Source organism: Balaenoptera physalus, assembly GCF_965194825.1.
Source record: "Balaenoptera physalus genome assembly, chromosome: 2".
In the NCBI taxonomy this organism is placed as follows: domain Eukaryota; kingdom Metazoa; phylum Chordata; class Mammalia; order Artiodactyla; family Balaenopteridae; genus Balaenoptera; species Balaenoptera physalus.
This window is the reverse complement of record NC_138883.1, coordinates 161,542,614-161,564,704: the sequence shown is the minus strand read 5'-3', so window position 1 is coordinate 161,564,704 and position 22,091 is coordinate 161,542,614. Positions and strand designations below refer to the sequence as shown.

The 22,091-nt window shown below is 43.7% G+C and overlaps 1 protein-coding gene across 9 annotated transcripts in view; it reads left to right on the top strand.

Moving 5' to 3' along the window:
• CREM (cAMP responsive element modulator) overlaps positions 1 to 22,091 on the top strand; it is a 100,177-nt gene that overhangs the window by 74,681 nt on the left and 3,405 nt on the right. For 8 of the 9 annotated variants that reach the window (XM_082449855.1, XM_082449825.1, XM_082449854.1 and 5 more), the window contains one exon: positions 17,582 to 19,863. In XM_082449855.1, the coding sequence (XP_082305981.1) occupies positions 17,582 to 17,756 (175 nt within the window). In that variant the 3' untranslated portion in view covers positions 17,757 to 19,863. Of the gene's footprint in view, positions 1 to 17,581; positions 19,864 to 22,091 lie in introns of those variants that run through there. The other variant, XM_082449853.1, reaches the window with a different exon arrangement.

Here is a 22,091-nt window from a genome sequence, read left to right as displayed (position 1 = left end):
TGCGGTGTTTTAGACAGAAGGCTTTTTTTTTTTTTTTTTTTAATTTATTTATTTTTGGCTGCGTTGGGTCTTTGTTGCTGTGCACAGCTTTCTCTAGTTGCGGCGAGCGGGGGCTACTCTTCGTTGTGGTGCGCGGGCTCTAGGCATGCGGGCTTCAGTAGTTGTGGTGCGCGGGCTCAGTAGTTGTGGCTCATGGGCTCTAGAGCACAGGCTCAGTAGTTGTGGCGCACGGGCTTAGTTGCTCTGTGGCATGTGGGATCTTCCCGGACCAGGGCTCAAACCCGTGTCACCTGCATTGGCAGGCGGATTCTTAACCACTGCACCACCAGGGAAGCCCCAGACAGAAGGCATTTTCACTGTAACTCATCACTCGAATACTTTCTGCACTGCGCTTTCACTGCCGAGGGCGAGGGTTCAATCCCTGGTTGGGGAAATAGGATACCGCAAGCCGCGCGGTGCGGCCAAAAAAAAAAACAAACAGAATTCTCTCCTAGTTTTCATGAAATTCTCAAATTACAAATGATACTTTACCATTCTTTATATCACAGGAAGCAAAATAAAACCAAATTAGTTAACTGTAAATGGGCATGAACCATCTTAGTGGAGTGGTGGAAGTGTTCTAAATCTAGATTGTGGTGATGATTGCACAACTAGGTAAATTTGCTAAAAATCATTGAATTGTACACTTAAAATAGAGGAACTGTGGAATGTGAATTACATCTCAGTAAAGTTACTCACAGGGCCCAAATTAGTTGCAGTGCATCATATGACCACAGAAGGTCAGCAAAGAGTTTTCCACAAACCTATCTCCAAGGGGGACATCATCAACCACTGGCTGCAGCTGCCCTTCACCACAGAAACTCCTCTGTCCTGGGTCTCAGGGGCTTGAAGTTACCAAACACCAGAGTCAGGTATCAGGAATAAGGAAATATTTTCAAATATTGGCTTATGCAAATCTACAATGATCGGAGCTATCAAATCGTTTAATCCATGATATATACAATTAAGTAAAAAATCTCACACCACAATAATCTTCAATAAGCAAACTAGAAATTCAGTCCTATTGGAAATATTAAAGTCCTTTAAAACTAGTTTTGGACTAATTATACGTTCTAGTAAATATTATACAAACTTTAACAAAATCGTTTTTCTTTTTTTCATTTTTTTGTTTTGTTTTATTTATTTTAATTGGGCCATGTATCTTTTTTTTTTTTTTTTTTTTTTTGTCCGTGCCGCATGGCATGCAAGATCTTAGTTCCCCGACCAGGGATTGAACCCGTGCCGTAAGAGCATTTAGTATCCCAGACCTCACTGTCTCATGACTTTGATTTCAAAGCTTTCAAGTCAGGCAGTGGTTATTTTTAACAATTCATCCTGGGGGGAATTCCCTGGCCGCCCAGTGGTTAGGACTCCATGCTCTCACTGCCGAGGGCCCGCGCTCCATCCCTGGTCGGGGAAATAACATCCCACAGGCCTTGTGGAGCGGCCAAAAATAAAAATAAATAAAAAGAAAAAAAAATTCATCCTGACTAAACTACAGCAACAAAACCAAAAGCAATGTTACAGATGATACAACGTGTAGAAGGAATAATGGCTGTCTGTTTTAATGGAGGACTCGTGGCTGCTCCAGCTCTTCCACTAACTCCCTGGGTCACTTAACCAGCCCAACCTCTGTTCCTCTGCTTTGACCTTGGCACTTAGTGATACTGTGAAGAAACGACTGACCCTCAAATTTCTGAGAAGAGTAAATATGAGTAATATTTCATCAGACCCTATAGTTTCTTATCCCTATGAGCACAGTTTCTACATTCTCGGTACTGAAGTCATTAACCCAAGAAAGCATCGTTCAGATTGCCTGTAACCAGAGTTCATGAGCGAAATGGCCTTAGGCTGAAACTGGCCATAATGAAGGCAGAGGCATCTGCTTTGATCTGGTTCACCTAGGTTAAGATTTTGACACATGAAGACTTTATTTAGACGAATGTTACTTCACTTACAGTTATTTATAAATATGCTCAAAATGTGACTGACTGAAAATTTTCCAGCTCACAAGTCTCCACCCTTCTTCATCTTAACATGGCTGCACTAAGAGGAAGTATTGCCAGCCTAGAAATGGCTGTGGTTTTCAGTGTCTTAGGAGGTTTATCTTCCCATAATCCGATTTACTGTTTTTATGTTCTTGAAAGAAATAAATTAGTAATGAGAGAGAGACTGTACTCCTTTTAGAAGATGTCTCCATGTTAATTAGTTATTTGAAAGGTTTTATTGATTACTTTTTTTATCTAACTGAAAGGGAGTTAGATGGAAATTTTTTTAATTGTACTTTTTAAATTTACATTTTTAATGTAAAATATAATAGCCATAAAAATCAAAGTTTAGTGACTTCCCTGGCGGTCCAATGGTTAAGACTCCAGGCTTCTACTGCAAGGGGCACAGGTTCAATCCCTGGTCAGGGAACTAAGATCCTGCATGCCATGCGGCACGGACAAAAAAAAAAAAAAAGGATACATGGCTCAATTAAAATAAAACAAAAAAATGAAAAAAAGAAAAAAATTTTTTTTAAAGTTTGTATAATATTTACTAGAACGTATAATTAGTCCAAAACTAGTTTTAAAGGACTTTAATATTTCCAATAGGACTGAATTTCTAGTTTGCTTATTGAAGATTATTGTGGTGTGAGATTTTTTACTTAATTGTATATATCATGGATTAAACGATTTGATAGCTCCGATCATTGTAGATTTGCATAAGCCAATATTTGAAAATATTTCCTTATTCCTGATACCTGACTCTGGTGTTTGGTAACTTCAAGCCCCTGAGACCCAGGACAGAGGAGTTTCTGTGGTGAAGGGCAGCCGCAGCCAGTGGTTGATGATGTCCCCCTTGGAGATAGGTTTGTGGAAAACTCTTTGCTGACCTTCTGTGGTCATATGATGCACTGCAACTAATTTGGGCCCTGTGAGTAACTTTACTGAGATGTAATTCACATTCCACAGTTCCTCTATTTTAAGTGTACAATTCAATGATTTTTAGCAAATTTACCTAGTTGTGCAATCATCACCACAATCTAGATTTAGAACACTTCCACCACTCCACTAAGATGGTTCATGCCCATTTACAGTTAACTAATTTGGTTTTATTTTGCTTCCTGTGATATAAAGAATGGTAAAGTATCATTTGTAATTTGAGAATTTCATGAAAACTAGGAGAGAATTCTGTTTGTTTTTTTTTTTGGCCGCACCACGCGGCTTGCAATATCTTAGTTCCCCAACCAGGGATTGAACCCTCGCCCCCGGCAGTGAAAGTGCAGGGCAGAGTCCTAACCACTGGACCGCCAGGGAAGTCCCAGAAAGAATTCTATTCTTTTTTTTTTTTGCCTGTGTTGGGTCTTCGTTGCTGCGCGCGGGATTTCTCTAGTTGCAGAGAGCGGGGCTGCTCTTCGTTGCGGTGCGTGGGCTTCTTATCCTGGTGGCTTCTCTTGTTGTGGAGCACGGGCTCTAGGCACGTGGGCTTCAGTAGCTGTGGCGCATGGGCTTAGTTGCTCCGTGGCATGTGGGATCTTCCCTGACCAGGGCTCAAACCCATGTCCCCTGCATTGCAGGCAGATTCTTAACCACTGCGCCACCAGGGAAGTCCTATTCTTTTTTTTTCTCCCCCATTTTTATTGCAGTACAATTGCTTTAAAATGTTGTGTTAGCTGTACAACAAAGTGAATCAGCTCTATGTATACATATATCCCCATATCCCCTCCCCCTTGAGCCTCCCTCCCACCCTCCCTATCCCACCCCTCTAGGTCGTCACAAAGCATCGAGTTGATCTCCCTGTGCTATGCAGCAACTTCCCGCTAGCCATCCATTTTACATTTGGTAGTGTATATATGTCAGTGCTACTCTCTCACTTCGTCCCAGCTTCCCCTTCCCCCTCCCCATGTCCTCAAGTCCGTTCTCTATGTCTGCGTCTTTATTCCTGCCCTGCCACTAGGTTCATCAGTACCGCTTTTTTAGATTCCATATATATGTGTTAGTGTACGGTATTCGTGTTTCTCTTTCTTATTTATTTCACTCTGTATGACAGACTCTAGGTCCATCCACCTCACTACAAATAACTCAATTTCATTCCTTTTTATGGCTAATATTCCATCGTATATATGTGCCACATCTTCTTTATCCATTCATCTGTCCATGGACATTTAGGTTGCTTCCATGACCTGGCTACTGTAAATAGTGCTGCAATGAACATTGGGGTGCATGTGTCTTTTTGAACTATGGTTTTCTCTGGGTATATGCCCAGTAGTGGGATTGCTGGGTCATATGGTAGTTCTATTTTTAGTTTTTTAAGGAACCTGCATACTGTTCTCCATAGTGGCTGTATCAATTTACATTTCCACCAACAATGCAGGAGGGTTCCCTTTTCTCCACACCCTCTCCAGCATTTATTGTTTCTATATTTTTTGGTGATAGCCATTCTGACCGGCATGAGGTGATACCTCATTGTGGTTTTGATTTGCACTTCTCTAATGATTAGTGATGTTGAGCATTTTTTCATGTATTTGTTGTCCATCTGTATGTCTTTGGAGAAATGTCTACTTAAGTCTTCCACCCATTTTTGGATTGGGTTGTTTGTTTTTTTGATATTGAACTGCATGAGCTGCTTGTATATTTTGGAGATTAATCCTTCGTCAGTTGCTTTGTTTACAAATATTTTCTCCCAGAGAATTCTATTCTTGACATTTTTTCTTGTTTTTTTTTTCTTTTTTTTGTATTTCTTTAATGAGCCACACTTAGAAAAAAAATCAGAACTATCGAATCTTTGGTTGAGTACATTTGACATAATCATATGCTTGGGAATGAAGAGCATACTCAGAAATTAAAAGACCCATTGTTATTAAGTCTATTTGGGGATCAAAGAGGTATTTTAAAAAAGCAGTATGATTCTCTTCATATCATATTTGCTACTCAAGGATTTGCGCGTGCATGAAGGCTTGTCTAAACCAAAGAGCCTGGGGATGTCCCTGGTGGCACAGCGATTAAGAATCAGTGCTCCCAATCCAGGGGCCCCGGGTTTGATCCCTGGTCAGGAAACTAGATCCCACATGCATGCCACAACTAAGAGTTCGAATGCCACAGCTAAGAAACCTGCCTGCCGCAACTAAGACCCAGCACAACCAAATAAATAAATAAAAATTTAAAATAAATAAAATAAATAAATAAAATAAACCAAAGGGCCTGATGCTCTTTCCAAGCTGGTGGGGATCCAGGGGAGAAACACTGCAAAGCTTATTTGTCCCTTCTATTGATCTGGTCCTGAGAAGCTTGGTTTCTATCAATAAAATAGAATGTTAAACTAAAAATCCAACAACAGCCCTCACCCCCTCACCCCACAATGGACTCTAAAGTACCTTAACACATTGTTGGGTTAAAAAAAAAAAATAGAAGAAATGGAATAGATATTGGGACTTAAGACAAAACCTTCATTGTTTAAATTATATGAATATTTTAATGGAGATGTTTTGTCCCTTATTTGAATAATTGCTAACTCTGCTGCTTAATTCATGTATTTGGAAAATAGCACCAAGAAGCTGGGCCACTGTGGGTTGGGCTACATCTACACATACTTCATTGCCCTTTGTTCTTGCTTTTAATCCAGATCTTTACTTTCCCTGGACCACCGATCAGATTTGGAGATAAAGCCCTTCTGTGAATCTACAATGGGAATTCCTTGGGTCTTTGTGCAGAAAGCAGTCAGAGCCTGATAATCCTGAGCCGAAAACCCTTCCTTCTCCCTCTCTGCCCTCCCATGGCTTCTGCCTACAGCCCCGCAGTTATGGGGTGCACAGGGGAGGCATGTGAAGCTCGCCTTTCAGCTCGCCAACTCCCCCGAAGGAAGGAAGGTGTAACCTTTGAAAAATCCGAATTGTCTCTTTTTACTTTTCAAAAATTAACATGTTAAAAAATACTTTATTTTTTAATATTGGTAAGACGTACTTGAGGTTCAAAATTCAAAGGATACAGAGGTATACAGTGAAAAGTCTGTCTCCATCCCTGGCTCCGAGCCACCCGGGAGGCAACCACTGTCACCAGTTAAGTGACAATTTGGAGTTACAGGAGAGAGTCTGAGGCAGTATGTGGTTGGGCTGGGTTTCGTGATAAAGACTGGGATGGTTAATAGTACACACCAAGCTCTTCGTCTGTTCTGTTCATTCCATTCTACACTAGAAACTTTGTGTGCATCAGTACAGCAATCCCATGTGAACCTGAGACGCTGAGAGCTGCCAGGGACCCCTCTGGACACAGGGCAAATGCCTTTAAGATCTAAGTGGATCGATAAATTATTTATGCCCTACTGTAGCAGTCTGAGAAGGGGCCTTCAAACTCACCTGACAGGGCAGCAGCCGAGATGCTCCGAGTGTTCTCCACCCAAGTGGTGTCTGTGGACTTGCATGGTGTCAGTGGTCAGGAAGAATCCCCACCCTGCGGTCACGACACTGATGGGCAGCTGTGCGAGCTTTAGGACGTGTCTGCGGGTGTCCTGTTTAACTGTCTGGATACTGTTTATGTACCTCTGGGGTCCTCTGAAAAGGGTGTAGAATGGGTGCCTAGGTCTTCGTGCATCTGGAAATCCCTCTAGGTGCCAGGATGGCCCCCTGAGCAGAGGGAGGTGTGCATCTCAGGCTGCTTGACCCTATCTGGGAAAAGAATCCTCCTATAAGAAAAGCCTCTGTGTGTGCGTGCGTGCGTTCGCATGCACACACGTGTCCAAACCCTGGGAACTTAGCCCAACTAATGGTCCTTGTGTTCTGTTTCTGTATTTAAGGTGGCACCCTGTCAATTTCTCCTAGGCCCTCATGCTGCAGGCCCTCATGTCTTTTAACGATACCCAAATGGTTAAATAACATATGGTGCACCCAGGGTATTAAATGCTATTATAATATTAAACGTATATAAGCATGATACATACCAACAAGGAATGCTTTCCAAGACATGCTTGCAGGAAAACAAAAATTACAGCACAATTCAAACATACGATCTAGTAGTTTTACAAAAATTATACCCATATGCATCTACGTGTATACATCTATAAAAAATGGTGTGGACTTCACTTCCATTAGGTGCTCTGAGACCCCCCCACTGCCATCCAACTAAACCCTGGAGCTGTCTACCCCACCCTCTGCAAGGGCCACCCCCTGAAAACAACACAAGCCGGGTCGGAGCCAGGTGGCACGCTGAGGGGTAAGGTTGCCTTGAATGGGGGTGGGTGGCCACAGCGGTGTTGCTCTGGGGGCACCTGCCCTCGGCCTGGTGGTGGGCTGGGCAGATGCTGGCCTTGGGCTCTGGGTGGAAAAGGGCAGTGAGGAGAGCTCCAGTGGAAAGCACAGCTCGAGGAAAGCTTCCCTAATTTAGACCTGGAGGGCTCAGGATCCACGATCCATAAAGGTCACCAATGCACGAACAGACGAGCCACTAGGAGGGCAGAACCGGCTCCGCGCTCCAGGCTGCAGGGTGAGTTCCAATCAGGGAGGGGGGGGACTTGCTTCACGGGGGTGCTGGGTGACCAGGGGCTGACGTCTGCCCCACTTGGGAGTGGGAGAAGAGGGGCAGGGAATGCTGCCTTCAACACACAAATGGACTGACCATGAGAGAAAAGATGGATTTGACTAAAGTTAAGAATTTCTCTTTTTAAGTGAGAAATCTAAAACATGAATGGGGTGCTTGTTTTTGCAATATATGTAATCTTGAGCAATATCCAACATACAGAAAGAAGTCCTATCTGGCAAAGAGAAGTTAACGCAAAGAAAGAGGAACGGGAGACATGAGTATCTTATGGAAGAGGCAACGTGTCTGGCCAGCAAACACAGGAAACGCTGTTTCACCTTATCAGTAATGAAGGAAATACAGCTGCAGACCAGGAGCTAGCATTCTGCAACCAGAAGACTGGTGAATTCAGAAGTCCGGCAGCACAGATGTTAAAGAGGATACAGGAGAGGTGCCTTCTGACCAGGACGGAGCAGCAGGAACCAGATCAATCTGCCTGCCTGACACAGCAGCTCAGCACAGGGCTCCCTGAGGGAAGGGACGTTCTCTGTGACCCTGCGGTTGCCCCAGCCCAAGGTCTGGGAGGAGTCCAAGGCCCCCAGGCAGGGAGGGGGATCCAACAGCCAGTCAGCGATCTCCCTATGTTGAGGAGACAGCTGAGGGTTGGGTGATGCCAAGGTAGCAGCGTCCAGAGAAGAGGGAGCCGCAGAGGAGCCCAGACCCCAGAGGCCCCCTATCAAGTCAGACCAGCCAAGGAAAGGACCACGGAAAGGAGCTCAGTGGGGTTGGGAATGGTTGTGTCTCCAACAGCCAAAGCGGAAAGCACTCCTCTTTGGTGGGGCAGCAGGTAGAGTCCTCAGAAAAGCACTGCCTCTGCAAGTGAGCCTGGAAGCTGCTCTTTCCAGGCAGGTGACTCCGCCCATGGGAGACTGAGCTCCAGGACCCAGGTAAGCCGGGGCCAGATTCCTGATGTGCAGAAACTGTAACAAAGGTTGCTTTCAGCCACTAAGTTTTGGGGTTATTTGTTATGCAGCAATAGGTAACTAATACACCCACTGGCCAGGACTGATCTAGTAACCTGTACAACAAAATATCCAATCTGCTGATGGTAGAGACCAGCACCGTGTCCCCTAATTGGTGCTATCTCCTGAGGAGACCACATGGGACCCCCTTCCATCCTGCAGGGGACAGAGGTACATCCCAATGGGCACAGACACATGGTCCAGATATTGGTTTGACTCTTCTGTTTGGAGGCATCAGCACCCCCATCCCAGGCCAGGGGATGTGTGTGGGGATGGACTTGTGCTGACCCAGGAATCTCCCCTTTGTGAAGCAGAGAGCATCATTTCAAGATCCTGTAGGGGAGTAGAAATTCTCCTTCCTACTAGCCTCCTGGGTCATCTGGCTGGGCTCCTTTGAGCTGGCCAGACAGGATACAGATTAACCACAGAAAAGCACAGAGGTTCATTAGCTTGTGCATCTGACCCACGGGGGCACTCAGAGACAAACGACTCAAAGAGAGCTTAGAACTGGGCTTACAGAGCATGTTGGCAAAGCAACACTAAAAATTTAGGGAAGTGACAAGACAAAAGAAAAGGACCTTGAGTCTCTAGGGGCAGCAAATTGTGGGAAGGCAGATATCTGGGAACCAATAGTAGATCCAGGCTAATTAGTAAAGTTTGTCATGTTGCTTCCTCTGGTGCTGTCTGATTCCAGACTAAGGGTCTAAAGTTGTCTCATTAACGTCTGTCCTTCCTGGCAGAGAGTGGAGAGGGACACCTTTGTAAATTTATGTCCTGCTTTTTAGGCAAGTGGGGGAGCAGCTGCTTCTTCTCAACCGCCTTCAGCTCAAAATGATCCTTATGCCTAAGTGGCCTACTGTGGGGTGGCATATTCTGTGACCCTGCAACACCTAATACCTTAACCATTTCCCATAAGCCAGAATGATTCATCCATTTCTTTTGAAAGCTTGGAAAGCATGGTAAAAGTAATTAAAAATCTAAATTTTTAGCAGTTTCAAATTCACCTTTTGTCTCAAATGTCATAAATTTTGTTTAGGGCTGAATATTTAATCTATTTTTAGAGGAAAAAAATATTACTGCTTGAAAGGAGGAGATGCGACCTGTCAATACACAGGTATTAGAAGAAAAAAAAACCCCAAATCCCAGGCAAATTTCTCCATGTTTCCTTGCCACATTTTCCTCTGGACACCGCGCAGGTGAGAACACTCAGTGAGGTGCCCAGGACTCAAATGCGACCACAGTTACTGCTCCTTCATGGGGGATGAGCACATATGTAACTCCAAAGTAGAACTCGGGGATGAGTTCCTGGTGTCACAAAGGCAAGTGGATTTCTCTTTATAGCTATTGTGCCCAGACTACCGCGCAGTTAAGAGGAAAACTCTTAATGGATTATCTGGTTAAAGAACAATTTTGTTAAAATGGTACACTAATTTTATGCCAATTCATAGATACAAGGTGATAATACCAATTTGCTTTTAAAAAGAACTCCCAAAGGATATAAGCCAATTACTTACATAAAAGCCCTATATGGCACCGTGGAAAGACAAAACATTGGACTTGATGAATCACAGCATCTGTCGTATGAATTACTCTACCAAGAAGAATTAATGGAAATGTCCTGTTACCAAGTCCAAGCTCGTATTGCTCGCTGCACGACAGGCCAGTAAACTGAGACACGATTTGTCGGGGCAAGGAATAGCGACTTTATTCAGAAAGCCAGCCGACTGAAAAGATGGTGGACTTGTGTCCCAAAGAACCAGCTTGCCTGAGTTAGAATTCAGGCTTCTTTTATACTGAAAGGGGAGGGAGGAAAGTCAAACACTTCCTGGTTCCCATCAGCCACCTGGGGGGAGGTGTTACTTTTTTCCTCCCTGCAGTCATTCACAGGTGGGCCTGGTCAGCATGCTTCCTGGGAGCTAGACAAAGGTACTTTAGCTTAATGCTCATTCCCTGGGAGGCAGGGTTCCCAGAGATGGGCCATTGTGTATAATTTAAGCTTACAGGCAACATCCCTTCAGTGATTAACGTGTAATAGAACACGAAGGTTCTTCCCTCTCACAGTCCTACCAGAGGAAGCTGGGGAGAGAAAAGATGAGTAACTTGGTATAAAACAGGTGGTGGGCAGGGTTTGACCTACAGACTTAGTTGGCGATTCCTACTCTAGAGCTAAGAATGGTGTTTACATGTTAAAATGATGGAGAAAACTCAAAGGAATAAAAATATGCCATGATGTGTGAAAATCATTTGGAATTCAAGGTTTCCTGGAACTCGGCAGAGCCTGCTTGTCCATGTGTCTTCCGTGGCTGCTTTTGCTGCGTGCTTATGACAGAGACCCATGCCCTGCAAAGCCTGAGCCATTTGCCATCTGCTTCTTTACAGAAAACGTTGCCATTCCCTGCCCTGCAGCAGTGCTTCTCAGTTTTGGAACTGTCTGGGAAGGTTTAATGTGATGGATCTAATTGGCCACCTGGTGAGCCCCACTCCACCCCGTGACCCTAAGACCCTAAGACGCAGCCAAAGTTGAGAAGTTCTGCTTTGAAACCAGACCTGAGAGCTGCATGTGGGATCTTAGTTCCCCGACCAGGGAGCAAACCCATGTCCCCTGCATTGGAAGAGCAGAGTCTTAACCGCTGGACCGCCAGGGAAGTCCCCAGACCTCAGAGCTTTTTAAAACACCAAGGCTGGGCTCCCGCTCCACGCAGTTAACTAGAGAGGGGGGTGTAGTGAGGGGGTGAGGGGTGGGGGTCACCTGGGTGATCCTTTCCCGCCGCAGAGCTGAGAACTGGGGGCCCCTCTGAGTTAAATCCCTGCCCCCACTTAGAAGCTCTGTCCTCGACAAGTGACTGGAACTGGCAGGTGAGCCCCAGGGGCCAAGTGGGGAGGGTTCAGGGAGAGGTCGAGGGTCCCCTGGGGCCTTGCATGGAGATCATTTCACCTGGTCAAGTTAAAGATATCTCAGGATCCTTGGAGCTTAAACTCAAATGTTATCTGATCAGACCTCTGATCTGATTTCTTTTGGGAACTTTGAGGAAAATTTCGAATGAAAAAACAAGGACAAGCCATAGTAAAATGGGAAAAATGCTTTGAAGTCGCAAGTTTTGATCCTCAGAATCCTCATTTGTTAAACGAGATGTAAAACACAATACAAATATATAGATTCCCAGATTAATGTATTTGGAGCATACTTATACTAAAAAAAATTATTTTTTAAATCAGAAATTTAAATTTTATTGAGTATCCTGTATTTTTATTCGCTAAATCTGTCAACCCTATATAGAAACCTTAGTAATTCTTCAAAAAAATGACTAAGTATGACTAAGTATCATATTTGCTGAAAAGATATATATTCTCTTAATTTCAATCATTTACCCCCAAACCTTCCTAAGAAAAATGGCTGCTTTGTGGTTTAAAAGGGGTTTTAAGGAATATATGAGAACCTACTAAAATTTGCAAACTAACCACTAGAGGGAGCCAAATTGATAAATGACAGCCTATCTCCTGTGCTGATGAGTCAACGCAGTGTCAAAATGAGTCCTACGTGAGAATTAATCACTTTTCTAAAAGATATGTTTTTTTTTTAACTTCCTTGAAATAACATAACTAACACATTAAATGTCTTAAAAAGGTAGCAAACAACATATGGTTTTCAACAAGAGTATTCTTTGCATTAAACCTTTCCCATTTGCCATGGATGGAGATGGGGACCAGCAGGGAGTAGGTGCAGACTCACAGGAAATACCGGAATAACAAGCCCCTAAGATTGATGATGTAATGCATTGAACCTAAAACTGTAAACCAGAATCGAATTTGATAGATGATTTAGTGAGTCTTTAAGGAAAATACCAGAAAAATAGGGTAGGCAATCTCCAAGATCTCTCCTCTCCACACATGACATGTCACCCTCCCGTAGTTCTCTGACTAGAGGGGGACCAACTAGGACTCACTCGTTTTGCTGCTGCTTCCTCTTCCCAGACCTGGAAGAGATGGGATTTTTCTCGTTTCCTTTCCTGTTTCAAGGACTCCCTTACACCCTGGTTTAAAGTAAAATTCTGTTTTACATTTTTCAAATGATCATCAGTGTTAAAAATTATGCCCTTGTAATAATCTACGAGCCAGCCCTATTTGCTCCTGGAAATACAAAGATGGAGCATTTGGGATTTAGACAGTCCTGTCTCTTTGAAAGCCTGTTTGGCAAGTTTGTGATCTTAACAATTCTCAAAAGCAAAGACTAGACTGCGCAAACCTAACATATTTTCTTTGCCTTCCTTCCATAAGAATCATAATCCTGCCTGAGACAAATGGATGCCGCCAACAGGATAGGGGCAGGTCACATACGTAGAGGTACAGGGAGAAAAGTACATCACCTATTTAAAAAATAATACCCATTACGATTCTTCAGCATGACGGTCAAGCCAGGTTTATCAAGTACTTTTTTTTTTCTTTAAGATTTTTTTGGATGTGGACCATTTTTAAAGTCTTTATTGAATTTGTTACAATATTGCTTCTGTTTTATGTTTTGGTTTTCTGGCCACAAGGCATGTGGGATCTTAGCTCCCCGACTGGGGATTGAACCTGCACCCCCCTGCATTGAAAGGCAAAGACCTAACCATTGGACCACCAAGGAAGTCTCTTTATCAAGTACTTTCTAACGCCTGATGTTTAGCCAGTAGTTAGATCCAAGCAAATGGAAATAGCTCCTAACCTGTGTAATAGGGAAGAAACTTTGTGTTCTATTACAAGTTAATCACTAAAGGGATGTTGCCTATAAGCTTAAATCATACATAACGGCCCATCTCTGGGAATCCTGCCTCCCAGGTAATGAGCATTAAGCTCAAGTACCTTTGTTTAGCTCCCAGGAAGCATGCTGACCAGGCCCACCTGTGAATGACTGCAGGGAGGAAAAAAGTAACACCTCCCCTCTGGAGGCTGACCTAATATGTAGTAGGCACAAAAGAAATATTTATTGAATTTACCAAACCAGGAAGTGTTTTAACTTTACTCTCTCCCCTTTTAGTATAAAAGAAGCCTGAATTCTAACTCAGGCAAGCTGTTCTTTGGGACACGAATCCACCATCTTCCCTGTGTTCTGGCTTTCTGAATAAAGTAGTTATTCCTTGCCCCAACAACTCGTCTCTCAACGTATTAGCCTGTCCTGCAGCAAGCAGTACGAGCTTGGACTCAGTAATACATGTACCTTCTTAAGTAGGATGTATAAACATCCCTACTATTTGGGGGTTATCTATTGGGGCCATTCCACCTGTCCGCAAACATTAGAACAAACAGATGTTTTCTGTTTCTCAGTGACTGTAGTAAGTACAGTAGAAGAGTCTAAATGGCAAAAGAATTGTTCTAAAAGAATTTTTCAAATGATTACCCATTGTTAACAATTTCAGCACTGTAATAATGAAAGAACTATTTGATTGAGGGCAGGCACGTGGTGATTATGGCACGTGCTGGATGGCTGGTTCATGTCGTGGCAACCATGGCAACCGGTGTGAGAGGTAATGGGTGAGTTTGGTGATCTTGCTAGGAACCTGGGGTTGTAACAGTTATGTTTTGGTAGTTAGTAAGTGCTACAAAAGGTTGAATAGCGTTTTGCATTTATACAGTAAACATCTGCAGAAATAAACGAAGACCAATGAAATGAGAAAAGCAAAAGGCATTTTTCTGAGATTGCTATAGTAAGGGAGCTAGCCACTATCACTTGCGTTTTGGTGGAGACAAAGGTGGGCAGAGGAGTGGGAATGCCTTATAAGGTGCAGAAAGGGAAGGCTTCAGGTGTGCTTGGCTGGTGGCAGGGGGCAGCTGAGGGTGGATAAACTAGAATCGGGCATCCTAAGTGATTGGTTAGGGGAGCAGATTTGGCTTTTTTTGGTTGGTTTTAAGTTGGAAGCAGGAACAAAACTTAGGGAGGGCTGTCAGTTGTTAAGCCCTGGCCCTTTGGGGCCAATTGTTACAGAAGTTATTACTTAGCTTCCTGGTTTGCTGCTAGAGACAGCAATCTTGCTTCCTGCAAGTCTGATTTACAGGAGGCTGGCTTCCTGGGCTGGTTACTGTGGAGGAGCGGTTGGCGTCCCAGGCAGGTGGCTGCAGGTTGTGGGGCAGAGCTCTACTATTGCTATGGATGGCCTGGCCATCGTCTGTGTGTACATTGTCTCTCCCATCCCATTCCTTAATCAAGAATAGAAAGAAAAACTAAGCAGACACACCCAAAAGGTGTTGGCGAGAGACTAAAATTAAAAGTTTTAATTATAATGGGAATTCCCTAGGGGTCCAGTGGTTAGGACTGCACGCTTCCACTGCAGGGGGCACGGGTTCGATCCCTGGTTGGGGAACTAAGATCCCACAAGCCTTGCAACGTGGCCAAAAAAAAAAAAATCATTATGCTCTTTTAGAATTAAGATATTTAAATTTCAAATATAGTCTTCATCCAAATAGGTCAGGTTGCAGACATTCTGGGTAAATCATTTATTTTATGAAAACCAGTGTCCTACAGTTGTGCACTTTATTAGGTGGACCGCAAAGGTGCATGTGCTCTTATATACTATACACTGGAATGGAAACGCTGGAAGGCCCCTTAGCCCTGGCATCAAGAACAGGCCTGATATGTCGTAGGCACAAAAGAAATATTTATTGAATGAATTAATGCATGTTTGTTTCTCTTTTTTTAAAGATTTTTTCAGTGTACAGTTGAGTAGTATTAATTACTTTCACATTGTTGTGTAATCATCTCCGGAACTCACCTTGCAGAATTGAAACTCTGTACCCATTAAACACCAGCTCCCCATTTGCCCCTCTCCCCACCCCATGGCAACCAATACCCCCACCCAAGCCCCATCTCTATGAGTTTGACTTTCCAGGTGCCTCATATACGTGGAATCATACGGTATTTGTCTTTTTGTGACTGGCTTATTTTACTTGGTACAATGTCCTCAAGGTTCATTCATGTGTAGCATGTGTCAGAATTTCCTTCCTTCCCTTTTTTTTAACCTTCCCCCACCTGTCCCTCCCCACCCGTGAAAAAAATTAGGAAAGATATAATCTGAGAATAGTGAACTCACAATGGTGTCTTTGTTTCTCTTACTTCACTCATTTTTGGCATTTGGAAATGGGCCTCATTTCCCTCATCTGTAAAATGGGGTCATAATATATACACGTGCACATGACCACTAACCTAGCTGTCCTGCCTGGCACAAACGAGGGGATGGGGGGCTGTTAGCCCTCCCCTGCTCGTCCCCTTGAGCTGGTTTTTCCTCTTACTCCATCTCCCACTACTAAATACCCTTCTCTCTTCTTCCGACCCTCCCGGAAGCAGAGAGAGGGAGGGGCCGGGGTGAGGCGTGGGTCATGACACGCACAGGTCATGACCAAGAGGGAAGAAAGCTCACTCTGTCCAGGACAATGTAGGGACTCTGGGGGAAAATTCAGCCTTTTTAAAGCTGAATAATATTCCATTGTAGGTATACACCACATTTTGTTTACCCATTCATTTGCTGATGAACCCTTAGGTTGCTTCCACCTTTTGGCTATTGTGAATAATGCTGCTGTGAACAGGAGTGTACAAAAGTCTCTTTGAGACCCTGCTTTCAATTTTGGGGGGTTATATATACCCAGAAGTGGGATTGCTGAATCATATGATAATTCTGTTTTTATTCTGGGGGGAACCACCATACTAGTTTCTATAGCAGCTGCACCATTTTACATTCCCACCAGCAGTGCCCAAACATGTTTCTGACTCCTAAGTTTGATTTCCTGGTGTGCTGGTCTGGAGCACATTAGAAGCAATGAATTAGAAGGGACCAGCGGGTAAAACAACAGCATGAAGTGTCATCTGGCAATCTAATGTTGAGTGACAAGAGTTACAAGAAGCAAAACTAGCACTGGATTATTATAATATTCAATAATGGATACTCTTAATGATGCTCTGGAATATAATGAAAAAGTTAAATTATGTTCGATTTCCATTGTATAAGGAGGCAGGCATCCTTATACCATTGATAATTATGTAAGAAAAACATCCATTGATAATTATGTAAGTATTGAAGTGTTTAATCTTAGTATGATTTCCAAAACAAAGAGTTCCATTAAAAATTGTGAAATTTTTCAAAGGGCTTGGTCCTTAAGGAGGTCATTTTCATTTATCCAGGAAGTTCACTTTTATGGCCTTGACCCCTTCCTATAATGCCACATTAGTGAGACGTCGCGGTTTCCATGTATAATTATCATACAGAGGCCTTTTCAAATTTAATCATGATGTAATAAGGACGTATACTAAACCAAAATAATATTTTCAGCTAATGGTGTTTGTATGGTCATGAAACGTTTATTGATTAAGGAAAGAGGGAATCCACTAAGCTAGGAAAACATTCTCCAAACCATTGGAGAATGACAGGTCTAACAAATCATTACCATTTGGGGGTGTATATTGAACTGTCTTACATACAGAGCACCAGGGAGCTGAAAGAAGTGAGGAGGTGACATATGGCCTGAGGAGGGTCATGACCTACTTATGACACACAAGGGGCATTATTACAGCGTGTGGGTTGCACATGGGAGGAAGGGGGGGTCAGGGAGAGGTGTGCCCTTCATCCCGGGCAAGAACCACTGGGCCATCCTGCAGATAGCTGGCGGGCTGCAGACGCATGGTGGTGAGTCTGTGCAAGCCAGGCCAGGGCGCTGGGGATGGAGGGTGAGCTGGGAGGCAGGAGAAATGTTTGTCGGAAAGCTTGGTCAGGGTTCACCACCAGAGACCAAAGCCGAGGTTAGGGAACCCAAAGGATCTGAACAGAAGGTACTGAGACTGAGAATAAATAAGTAACTGAGAGTTAAAATGGCAGAGGGTCATTGAAAGGTACGTGGGGACATCGCACACAATGAGGTTATGTTTTCCCATCTTTTTTTTTTTTAAATCTTTATTGGAGTATAGTTGCTTTATGCTTTCCCATCTTGAATTGGGAAAATGCTGCTGTCACTTTGTTCGTTCCACGTCCTGGCTCCTTTGTGAAGTTGGGTGTGTTGTCATTCCAGGTTCACGGTGAGGAAACTGGATGGTGAACCCAAGCCCCCTTCAGTCACATCCACTCAGGAGTTGAGCTGGGACTGGAATTCCCTGCCCTGGAGCTTTTTGCTACCAGGTGAGCCTTGTCCTGTCATTTTCCAGTCTAAAAATCTTCCCCTTCCTAGAAAAAGCTTTTGTTTATAATAAATTGTCTTACGTCTTAATGGGCAGTGGGCTGTGGGGTCTGGAGGGTAGCTTGTGTAACATATTCAGTCAAAATCACAGGTTAATACCCTGGTTTCCTCAGCAATGTTAGCTTAGAAAGTGGCCTGAACTTAAGGTGACTTGGTTTTTGAAAGTCTTTTTTAGAGACACTAGGTTTTTGGCACCTGGCACTGAGACTTTTATTCAGTAGTACACATTCTACACTAACCACGAAGCCTGCGCTGGACTAATGATTTTTATCTAAAATGAAGATATTTATCGGTTTTGCAGGCAATGAAGCAAGGGCTTTTGCGTGTATGTTTGAACCTGCGGTGAATATTTCAGAAAATCACTAAAATGTAAGACTACTGAGATTGTTTATGTTATTTAAAGCTTTTTAAAAATTAACTAGATTGATAGAGAATGAATCTTGGCCACATTTTCTTTTTCAACTGGAAGTTCCCTTGTTCAGTAGTTGTATCTTTAAACCTGAATTACTGCTAGTTGGTTACAAATGAAATAGCTCAAGGCACTGCTGTATTCTAGAATATTCTGCAAACAAGTGCAGTTTAGGATTTACAGTAACAATGAATTCTAAGGTAGAGTGGGCTCCCTTTCTTCCTAACTCATGGTGGGGATCTCTTATAGAGAAAATTGCCTTGGAGCTTTGTGAAAGATCCTCTTGGGGTCTAAAGCGAAGGTCAGAACAAAGCCGTGACTATAGGAACCATCAACTCATGTTTATCTTTGGGAGAAAAGTTTGGGAGCCTGAATGTGAAACACTTCCGGGTGGTTCAGTGCATATTAAGTTTAAGAGCCCTGCATTTGAAGAGGGAAGACCAGACTTCTGTCCAGGTCTGCTCTGCCTGATACAGCCTCTTCTGGACACTCCACTGTTTCCATGACATTGATGTCTGAAGTCAAAGCATGATGTACAAATGGGATACAAACAAAACTGTAAAACTAACAAAAATTCAAACTGGCAATGTTGACGTGAGACAGGTGGTGTTCTTTGCTGAAACTAAATTGTACAGTGTTAGGTTTATAGCAGATAAATGTAGCTTCAAGTCCAATTCTATTTTTAAAATTTTTTATTTTTGGCTATGAGCAACATGTGGGATATTAATTCCGCAATCAGGGATCGAACCTGCGCCCCCTGCAGTGAAAGCTCCGAGTCTTAACCACTGGACTGCCAAGGAAGTCCCCAATTCTATTTTGATTAAATAATGTAACTGTAGATGGGCTTTACTTGCTAAATCGGACTAATCAGACTTCATACGTAACCAAACTTTCCCCAGCCAGCAGTCCTTCAGCGCCACTTTTAAGGAGGTTTCCTAGCAAATTTCAGAACATCCACAGTCTTCTAGATAAGGAGCTTTTCTTTTTTTTGGTAAAGGGCCAGATATTAAATCTTTAGCCTTTGTAGGCTAAGAGGCAAAATTGAGGATATTATATAGGTACTCACATAATAAGAAAATGTCTTTTCACACTTAAGAAGTGTTTTGAGATTAACAGTCTTTTTTTTGAAAATATGTTACTTTTCCTCTTACAAAGTTTTCAGTGGAAAGCTAAACTAGATAATGAGTTCTTGATAGTGTGTAATTGCTGTTATTTTCTTCAGAGGCTATGAAAAGTATGTTCTCAAGGAAGGAATGAATGACATATTTGAAGTGGATAACTGGCAGATTTAGACAGAGCTTCTCAACCTTGGCACTGCTGCCATTGTGGGCTGTACGGTTCTTGCCGTGGAGGCTCTCTTGCACACTGTAGGATGTTTAGCTGCATCTCTGGCTTCTACCCACTAGATGCAGTACAGTCCCTCCCCAGTGGGAATAATAAAAAGTATCTCCAGGAAATGCCCTGGGGTCCAGTGGTTAGGACTCGACACTTTCACTGCTGAGGGCCCACGTTCAATCCCTGGTCCGGGAATTAAGATACCACAAGCCGTGCGGTGTGGCCCCCCCAAAAAAGTATCTCTAGACAGGGGCAAACCACTGTTTGGGACAAACTGGCAAAAGTGGTCAACTGAAGAAATATGGCTTATTAGTACCTATGTGCCGCTTGCAAGCACACACACACACACACACGCAGGTGGGCGCACGCACACACACACACATGCAGGTGGGCGCACGCACACACACACGGCGTACACGTTTGTCTTCCGGAGGATCTGCGTGCTTTCAGGTTAAAAAGAAAAAAAGAAGAAGACATAAGGCATGGCAACCTGAGCTGTGGAATTCTGATTTCTGCCTTTGAAGTAGACAACTTAATGAATTATACTTTCACTCTGATGTTTTTCTTCCTAATGCAGTCAGAGCTAGGCTCTGAGAAGTACAACTCCATTTCACAAGGGCTCTTTTCCTGGTTAATTACATTCAAGAGAAAGCATTAAAGGTAATAAACACTATTTATTGCCAAAAGATCTCTATAAATACCAGAAGCTTCACAATGCAGAGAATGAGAAAAATATTTTCTCAAAAATTTCAACATATAATCAAAGGGAATTATCCATGACAACTCTAGCTTTTTACAGTCATCGCTAGCAACCTCCCCTGTCCCCAAATAATTCCCTGTCCTTCTGTTGCTGAGAATAAAGGAGAGAAAGAAGAACACCAGGAGACCGAGGGGGTGAAAAAGGAGCCTGTTTTGGTTCTTGTCTAACCTCCTACAGGTAACATATAGTCCTGGGGTGCCTCTTAGATGCCAGGCACCTGGTGAGCACATCGAGGAGTCTGGGAAGCATGGGTGCCCTTTAGAAGCTTACAGTTCAGCAGGCAGGATCAAGCAAATTAATGCACAAAAAACCCATAAAAAAGTAGGAAGAGAAAAGTGGTTTTAGATAAAATCTATTGAGTTTATGATCTCCAGCATCATGAGGGCTTAAGAAAAAACAGTGCTTCTGCTGGACCTGAAGGATTATAATCGTGTGGAGCTGGGGCAGGGGAGGAGGAAGAGGGTTTTTGGGGATGCGGTCACGAGTAAAGTGAGAGGCGGGAATGGCAGGCAAGGAGTGAGTTCTGAGAAGTTCTCATCGGCTGGAGGGAGGGTGGGATTGAAGGTCAGGGGGAGTGGAGTTTTTAATTCTAAAACCAGTGAGAAGCTGTTGACAGATTTTAAGCAGGGTGGTGACAAGACTGCCCACTTCAGCAGCATCCACCTCGCTGCTCCTGGGGACCCCAGGCCTATTTGAATGTTGAACCATAGCTGCAGGGTGTTTTGAGTTTCTTGGAGGCTAAAAATGTGAGGTAGAGACAATAAGTTAACACAACTCATCAACTATCCTTGTTTTACTTTAAAAATGCTGCTGGGAGGCTTCCCTGGTGGCGCAGTGGTTAAGAATCCGCCTGCCAATGCAGGGGACACGGGTTCCAGCCCAGGTCCGGGAAGATCCCACATGCCGTGGAGCAATTAAGCCCGTGCGCCACAACTACTGAGCCTGTGCTCTAGGGCCCGTGTGCCACAACTACTGAAGCCTACGAGCCACAACTACTGAAGCCCACGCGCCTAGAGCCCGTGCTCTGCCACAAGAGAAGCCACCACAATGAGAAGCCCGCGCACCGCAACCAAGAGTAGCCCCTGCTCGCCGCAAATAGAGAAAGCCTGCACGTAGCAATGCAGACCCAACGCAGCCAAAAATAAATAAATTAATTAAAAAAAAATGCTGCTGGGTTTTTCGTGTTGGAACAGGGTCTGAACTGAGGCCAGTTAACTGAGATAAAGGTATGTGGAAGTACCCGGCTACTGGGAGACAGTCAGTGAATCCCCTGCCAACACCCCAACGCCAGCCACATGGGACTAAAGAGCCTTCTGGCCTGTGCTGGGAGGAGTACAAAGTGGCAGAAATGATCTTCGGACTCCCTTTCCAAGTAGTTAGTAGGGGAGTCATGAAGGGAGGTCCAGAAAGAAAAAAAGGTTTTGAACAGGAAAGAATCAATTTCCTGGATCAGGTGGCTCTTGAGCATATACACCAGGGTCTATTCATGGAGTTTCCTACTCACAGGAACCCTCGGCTCTAGTTCTGAGGATGCTGAAGGAGTGCTATATTAAAATAATGTATCAGCTATTTAATTCTTTTAATTTCTCTGGGGACTAATCTGCCTTTTAGAGAAATAAGTTCCTTTTGTCGGGAATTCCCTGGTAGTCCAGTGGTTAGGACTCAGCACTTTCACTGCCTGGGACCAGGTTCAACCCTTGGTCAGGGAACTAAGATCCCACAAGCTGCAGAGCGCAGCTGAAAAAAAAAGTTCCCTTTGCCACCAAAATCCTACCTTGGCTCCAGAGCCTGCCTACTGCATCTTCCCACTCCAACCAGGACTCTACTATGGGGAGCCAAGC